This window comes from Poeciliopsis prolifica, unplaced genomic scaffold (genome assembly GCF_027474105.1).
Source record: "Poeciliopsis prolifica strain line A6 unplaced genomic scaffold, Auburn_PproV2 SCAFFOLD044, whole genome shotgun sequence".
Classification (NCBI taxonomy): Eukaryota; Metazoa; Chordata; class Actinopteri; order Cyprinodontiformes; family Poeciliidae; genus Poeciliopsis; species Poeciliopsis prolifica.
In genome coordinates this window covers 3,014,529-3,022,500 of record NW_026562419.1, presented here as the reverse complement: position 1 = coordinate 3,022,500, position 7,972 = coordinate 3,014,529, and the positions used below count along the sequence as shown (strand labels likewise).

General features: G+C 48.3%; 1 protein-coding gene across 1 annotated transcript; it reads right to left on the bottom strand.

The window, feature by feature from the left end:
* Positions 1-2,404: 2,404 nt before the first annotated feature.
* On the bottom strand, positions 2,405-7,328 carry LOC129376501 (zinc finger protein basonuclin-2-like). The gene is made up of 7 exons (XM_055056113.1): positions 7,175-7,328; positions 5,651-5,875; positions 5,076-5,111; positions 4,897-4,999; positions 3,727-3,890; positions 2,965-3,030; positions 2,405-2,518 (listed from the first exon to the last, which is right to left on the bottom strand). The coding sequence occupies exons 3-7, from the start codon at positions 5,100-5,102 to the stop codon at positions 2,405-2,407; spliced, it is 474 nt and encodes a 157-aa protein (XP_054912088.1). The 5' UTR covers positions 5,103-5,111; positions 5,651-5,875; positions 7,175-7,328.
* Between the last annotated feature and the right edge of the window lie 644 nt (positions 7,329-7,972).

Genomic DNA, 7,972 nt, shown 5'->3' with positions numbered 1-7,972 from the left:
CCACTGAACCGGGCCGACGAGGAAACGGCCTCTGAGGTCAGTATTACAAACTCAACGATGTTCATGAAGCAGAAAAGCCTCGTCTGGCCGTCTGCTGCTGCTGAGTCAGGAATGAAGGTCCATCCTTCTGTCTCCAGAACCGGGCTGCGGCCCGGCCTCCAGAACCAGGCTGCGGCCCGGTTTCCAGAACCGGGCTGCGGCCCGGCCTCCAGAACCAGGCTGCGGCCCGGTTTCCAGAACCGGGCTGCGGCCCGGCCTCCAGAACCAGGCTGCGGCCCGGTTTCCAGAACCGGGCTGCAGCCCGGCCTCCGGAACCGGGCTGCGACCCGGCCTCCGGAACCGGGCTGCGGTCCGGCCTCCAGAACCGGGCTGCGGCCCGGCCTCCAGAACCTGGCTGCGGCCCGGCCTCCAGAACCAGGCTGCGGCCGGCCTCCAGAACCAGGCTGCGGCCCGGCCTCCAGAACCAGGCTGCGGTCCGGTTCCAAGTCCAGCTTCTGATTCGGGGACGGCTAAAGGGCCATTCCGCATTTTTAATCGACTCTGGTTTAAAAACCACAAACTTCAAACCGGGTTGGATTAAAACCGACATACTGAAGCTTTTTATGAGTGAAAACAATATTTCAATCTTTCAGCTCTTCAGCTCTGGCCTTCATGTTTGCTGCTTTGAGTCGTTTCTCTTTCTATTTTCAGCGGCATGCTGGACTTCCTGGGTTTCTTCTTCTGTGGTAAGGACTGATTCTCCTGCCACCACTGCTGAGCAGCCTGCAGGTCGGTGAGTGAGGGCCGGATTTCTCCTGAGGGTGGAGCTGGAGGGACGAGGGCGGAGCTTTGGGGGCTTCCTGAGTCTCGCTGTGAGAGGCATCGTTGTGTCTCTGTGTCAGAGCGTGAACGCCGCTCTGTCCACGCGGCGTGTTTGGGTGCGGCGCAGCGTCTCTGCTGCCGTGCAGCCGCGGGTTCGGGTTGGCGCTGTGCCGGTTGCGGCTGCGCAGGGAGCTGAACACCATGGCGCAGCCCAGAACGGTGCAGCGGTTTGATCTGCAGGTGGACGGCGTTGTAGTGGATCTTCAGGGTTCCTGAAAAGAAACGCTGTTAGCATCGGCCATTTTATTTAGCTTAGCACAGTCGCGTCAGGACGTTTGATTTAGTTTGGCCTGTTCTGCTAAATATTCAAAGAACTTTTGTTTCTTTACATATTTGTTAAAACTGTTGCCATGTTGACAGTTTGATACGAGACAAACAATCTGAGAAAAATATGTGACTTCTGCTGTCAATCATCCTATGTCTGGTGCTTCTCATCCCTCTATCTATGCTACGTTGCAGCTAGCACTGTCTGTCGTGGATGCTATGCTAGTTAGCATAGACACTGATGGTAAGGCATCACATTTAGTAGCGAATGCATGTGCTTGATGGACAGCACTAAGCACCGCCTCTGTTCAATAATCTTGTAGTTATTTTAAAGATTTCATGTTTTGGATGTTTGTAGTGACGTTTGTTAGCAGTGAAACTCTTTCATCCATTATGCAGTTGACCTTAACTTTGACCCCGTTGTGTCATGTTCGCTCACCTTTGTCGTAGAAGCTTTTGCCACAGACGCCACAGCTGACCCGGCCCTTCCGGCCCCCGGCAGCCAGGAGGGAAGGAAGGAGCAAAGCGAAGACGGGACAGGATGGAGGGACGAACACGGCGCAGGGACAGGGAGGAGAGGGGAAGAGAAGGAGGGAAGAGGTCTTAGGAAAGAGGAGGAGAAGGAGGGAAGGGTCTGAGGATGTTGTAGGCGAGAGGAAGAGGAGGAGGAGGAAGGTGGAAGTGTGAAGTTGAAGGAAGAGGAAAAGGAAGCAGTTTTCTCTCTCTTCTGGAGGAAAACCCGGTCCTGGTGGAGGACGGGGTTCTGTTGCCACTGTGAGGGATTTGAGTTGTCCGGGTCGGTTTTTATGGACAAGGCCGGTTCTGATCTCTGCCATTCAGAGTCGACTTCCCCACATCGAAGCAGTTTGTGTTTCCTGAAATCCTGCAGGACGTTTTGCAGCTCAGGAAATAAACCCTGCAGAAAGAAGTGGAGCGAAATCTAAAAGATGCTCTGCATGACGGAAACACCAAGGATCAAGAATCACCACCTTGGCTGAACGGCAGGCGGCCGATTGTGGAAAATGGAAAGACAGGAGGACCGACTGTCCGGCCGGGACGTTTTCTCTCAGAGGGGAGGTCTGCAGAGCAGACGCTCCGTCGTTGGAACCGGACTGGACGTTTCTCACCGGACCGTTGAGCCGCAGCTCAGGCCGCAGCTCAGGCCGCAGCTCAGGCCGCAGCTCAGGCCGCAGCGCAGGCTGCAGCGCAGGCCGCAGCTCAGGCCGCAGCTCAGGCCGCAGCGCAGGCTGCAGCGCTTCGCCCTCCAGCTGCTGCAGGATCATCTCCTCCACGATGGGCCGCGTCTCTCCGAAAGCAGGAACTGTCTGAGGAGCAGCAGCTGCTCTCGGGGCGTGGCCGTGTCCCAGCGCTCCAACACGCCCCCACCAGGACGCTGCAGGAACAGCAGACATGAAGCCTGTCAGTCGCTGCTGACTTGAAATGATCTCCATAATGCCTGGCTCAACGGTTCCTGTGAAGAATTGTGTCTTACAATCAAGTTGTGAATAAATTATTGTGCTTAATTGCTTTTTACACAGATTTATTGTGGCTTGTAGACGTGGGATCCTGATTGGCTGAAGCTCAGAGAATCATTTAGATTTTATTTTTAGTTATACAACAGTAAGATATGTCTCACCTTACACACAATATGTAGTAACACAATGTGCTTGCCTTCTTCATAACAACTAAATGAATAGAAAATACCCTTTAGGAGGATCCTGATGATTTTCTTGTTTTCTGGGATGAACTCTTTTCATTCACTGAGTGAATGAATCAAAGATGCTCTGGATCTGCAGCTTCTGGACGTTAAATAAGAAACGTTTCCATCACTGGGTTTACCTGCAGCATGTATCCTCGGACGTAATCACCCAGAGTCCAGCCCAGACCGGTCAGGATCTGGCCCACCTGAGGCAAAACAAGCAAACGATCAAACCCGACCAGCACCAGCACCAGACCCAGCACCAGAACCAGGCCCCAGCACCAGAACCAGACCCAGAACCAGCACCAGAACCAGGCCCAGCACCAGAACCAGGCCCAGCACCAGAACCAGGCCCAGCACCAGAACCAGAACCAGCACCAGACCCAGAACCAGAACCAGGCCCAGCACCAGCACCAGAACCAGCACCAGACCCAGAACCAGAACCCAGGCCCAGCACCAGCACCAGAACCAGCACCAGACCCAGAACCAGACCCAGACCCAGAACCAGAACCAGGCCAGCACCAGCACCAGACCCAGACCCAGCACCAGAACCAGACCCAGACCCAGAACCAGAACCAGAACCAGAACCAGAACCAGACCCAGAACCAGACCCAGCACCAGAACCAGGCCCAGCACCAGAACCAGAACCAGCACCAGACCCAGAACCAGACCCAGCACCAGAACCAGACCCAGCACCAGAACCAGCACCAGACCCAGCACCAGACCCAGCACCAGAACCAGAACCAGAACCAGAACCAGCACCAGACCCAGAACCAGAACCAGACCAGCACCAGACCCAGACCCAGCACCAGAACCAGCACCAGACCCAGCACCAGCACCAGCACCAGACCCAGAACCAGAACCAGAACCAGAACCAGACCCAGACCGGGTTCATGGGTCACCTGCTCTGGAGGCAGGACGCTGTACAGCCGGTCCAGTAAGATCTTCAGCTGGACGGGAACAGCCTGAGCCCCGAACAGAACCAGGGAGCTCAGGTCAAACACCGGACCCGGCAGGGCCACCTCCACCGGGCCGGACGCCGACCGGGCCTGGACCTTCTCCAGAGCTGAGAGGAGAAATGAGACAAAGTGAGTCAGGAGACAGTCTGAGGGAACGAGCAGAACCGGAGCAGAACCACAGCAGAACCACAGCAGAACCACAGCAGAACCGGAGCAGAACCACAGCAGAACCGGAGCAGAACCACAGCAGAACCACAGCAGAACCGGAGCAGAACCGGAGCAGGTGTTGATGATAAACCTGACAACACCTGATCCGCGTTTGCATGACCCAGATGTTTCATCCAGATGTTCCTGACGACACGATGACAGCAACACCTGACTCCACGTCAGCGCCGAGTCGGAACCAGCTGCAGGCTGAGCCGTAAACCCAGGAAACAGAACCGAACATCCAGAATGTTCTGCTCAGATTTCTGGGGCGGTTCTGGAGTTTGTTAGAGTTGCAGGTTTTTGCTTCTTGTCAGATTTAGATGATCACTGTGACATAAATCTGTCTCATGTTTTCTGACCCGTTTCTGACGTGCTGAGCGTTAATGCATCAGATCATCAGGCAAAAATATTTCCAAGATTCTTCAGACTAATGAAATATGCCAATCATAACTGCAGAGATGCTTTAGAAACAACCTGAGACGATTGAACTCCATTAATCTTTTATATTCTATGCATTAATGTTGATACTTTCTATTTTTAGTCATTTATTATTATTGGAGCCTCAGAACTGAATTTCAGTCAATATGTTTATTCTAAATGTGCAGCTGGATAAAATCGGTCCAATTAAAGCTCTGCAATAAAATAATCTACAAGTTTCACGTCTATAATCCACCATAATCTGCCTCTGAAAACATTCATATGCAAACATTTCTCACAACGTTTTCATCATAACTTCCATCATCTTGTTTTAGTTGCAGGAGTTTTTAAAGCAAACGTAAAATCAGCAGGAATTAAAAACTGAAGCAAATTAATTCAACCAACAAGATTTAAACGTTTAGTTGTAGTGGAACTCGATGACGTTGTTCCTTCTTGCATTTAGAACTGATAAAGTTTGCGTGTTTTTACCGTGCTCCACCCAGCCGTGTCCGCAGCGATCACATGACCTCAGCTTGACCTTTCCGGGTTTAAAAGAGGCGCAGCTGCAGGACGGCGCGCTGCACCTGACGGACTGACGGACACAGATCAGCTTTCTGTCCTTTAGTGAAACGTTAAAGAGAAACTTCAGCGTTACTTTTAGCGTTTACCTGCGGAGCATTCGGAGTCGTCCTCATTCCTTCATCCTGCAAAATAAAATCAAACATCAGCAGTGATCAAATTCACCTTTCAGCTGGAAAACGAGAAAATGAAACAGAAATTAATTAACATCTACAGGCTCAGATTCAGCATAATATCAGGCAAATTTATTTCACCTAAAATATTTAAAATAACATGAAAAGTAAAAGTTCTATAAAATCAATTAACAATTCAAAATAATAAAATGAAAGTATTTAAAAATTCTTTTGTTTCTGCAAATTTACTTTCACTATAAAACAAATCCAGATGATCACTAACATTTTTATTTATTGATTCGTTTTACTGTAAAAACTGAAAATGAAAAAAAAATCCAACTTTCATTTTTAAATTACTTAAATTTACTTTTAATCTCACATTTTTTCATGCAGGACAAAAATTCAGTTAATTTAGAAACAAATGCAGAAAATGTTCTATAAACTGTTAAATTCACTGAAACAGTAATAAAAAAATTATATAAAAAAAGTAAAACTGTGAAATTTGAAGGTTTTAAAAATAGTATTTTTTAGAAGCTTCTTTATAATTTTACCTTTATTGAGCTGATGAAAGAAGAGCTGCAGATTCTTGTGAAATATTTTCTAATTTTCTTCCAGTTCTTTGGCTTCGCGATCAAACTGCAGGTTATTCTTCCTCCTCCTCTTCCTCGCCTCTTCGTCGCTCCCTCCTCTTCCTCCTCTCCATCTCTGGACGTTTCTTCCTCATCTGAGCTTCGAACACGTTCTGGTTTTTATTTTGCCTCGACTCCTCCCTGCAGCTGAACACGATTGGACAAAAACCAAAACATAACCAAACTTGTTTATTAACGTTTTTCCTTTGATTTGATTGCAGATGAAAATACTGATTCACATTCCAGCATAAAAAGATGAAATAACTGAAGCTCCAGATTTCAGATCAACAACAGAAAACGTTTGAGATCAGAAGTCAGAGGAAAGCAGAAATCCTGGTTTTAAATGTAAAGATTTCACTGAGTTTATGAAGCTTATTAGCGATTATTTAAACCCAGTTTTAATAAAACGCATCATGATCTGAAATGACGACTCAGCGTCGGATCAGGAGATGAAAACATGAAACGTTGAAGAGCCCAGTCGTCACTGCTGGTCAAAAGGTTTAGAAAATACTAATTTTTCATGTTTTTAATGAAAATGAAGCAGCTCAATGTCTACCACCATCACTTCCAGTACAAGGAAGTACTGGAAGTGATGGTGGTTATAATTCCTGATGAAACAGACGAACACATGGCAGCGTTTCCTCCCAGAGCAGAGCAGAAAGTGTTTGAGGGATGCAGCTCCGTTATCTTGTTCTCTGTCCTGACTTCTGGCTCAGTTTTGGCTCTTATGCTGAAAACTTCTGACTTTCACTTCGATAGAAAATCTGTTTTTTGAATATTTGTTAAAACTTTCACCATGTTGCGAAGGCTTGTTATGAGACATAATCTCTGGGCTGCTATTGCCATCTGAAGAAATGCTCCAAAACCAGCCAATCAGAACCAGGAGGAGGGTCTCAGCGCTGTCAATCATTCCGGTGTACTCACTACTAAATGCGCAAATGTTGGAGAAACAACTCATTATAACAGGAAATTCATTTATGCATCATCATGGCAGAGCATTCGCAGCAGGATCTGCTGATGGGAAAAATCTGGCAGCGCCATTTGAGATGGTGACTGACAGCGCTAAGACCCGCCTCTGCGCTCTGATTGGTTGTTTCTAGTTAGAGCTGGGAGAAGACAGAGGACTCAGATAATCTGCCACAACGTGATGACAGTTTCATCCAATACTGATTCGCTCAAAGTCACATATTTAAGCTTTAACTGTCTGTAAGCTCTTCGATCCATCTGAAAAGTGGTACAAACAAAGTTTGGGGACATTAATCAGTGTGAAGACTTTTCTGTTCCAGAGGTGGAATAATCAGGAACCATCCAATAAAACATGACTTTCTGCTCCAGAGGAGGCAGTTTGTGTGAAATCTAGTGAATGTTGTTTGAACCTGCTGTCCTCAGAAAGCAGACTTTGGTGCCGAGATGAGATGACCTGGAAAAGTTCTGGTAAACACTCACAGAGACAGAGGCGTTGTTGGACAGGCATCCTGTCCTCGGGGAGCCGCAGACCTCCTTCCTGTTTTGATGTAGCACTAATTAGAATATCAGACGATAACGTCCCGTCAGCCAGAAATCACCGCCGCTCGCTGACACAGTTCAGGATCAGAGCGTCTCCGCGGGCCGGGCTTCAAACGCAGCGCCGGATCACCTGATGGGCGGGACCAGCGTCCTGGTCCTGGTTCTCAGAACACGGACTTTCTGGAAACTTATTAGATTTTATTACAGGAACCAGAGAAAACAACAGAATTAAAGTGGGGCTAAAGTTTTCCTGCTTTAGGTTCACAGAACCGGAGTGTCTGGGTCCGGTGTGCAACAAACAGACTCTGATGTTCTTAAAGGGCCAGTATGATATAAAATAGACTTTTTTGATTTTCACATCATGTTATAAAGAAACCTGTAGTGTTGCTTTAATCTCCATGGCAACCATTCATCAGTGCAAAATGCCTGGGTGGGGCTTAGCCCCGCCTACAAGACGCAGCTCCTCCTCTGGACCGCGGTTTCCAAGTTCAAAGCGAAGGCCTCCAGTCTGAGGGCCACAAACGGCCCCCGGGCCACATGTTGGACACTCCTCTTATTTTTCTGACCATTTTAAAAATAAATCCTTCTCTCTTGATTCAGTCTGAGCTTTTCTGAGTCTGTTGGGTTTTAATTTGCGTTTTAAAGCCAACATCTCGTCTCGGTCCACAGGGACGTGTGTGACATGTGTGTCGCCTCCCTGTCCGTCACTTTTGTCATTTGTCGCCTCAACCGACGGCT

Excerpts from the sequence above, each read along its gene's own strand:
- LOC129376501 (XM_055056113.1), bottom strand. The coding sequence starts at position 5,102 with ATGAGGACGACTCCGAATGCTCCGCAG. Across the intron at positions 5,000-5,075 it reads CGACTCCGAATGCTCCGCAG|TCCGTCAGGTGCAGCGCGCC; the intron begins GTAAACGCTAAA and ends TGTGTCCGTCAG. Across the intron at positions 2,519-2,964 it reads TCCGAGGATACATGCTGCAG|CGTCCTGGTGGGGGCGTGTT; the intron begins GTAAACCCAGTG and ends CTGTTCCTGCAG.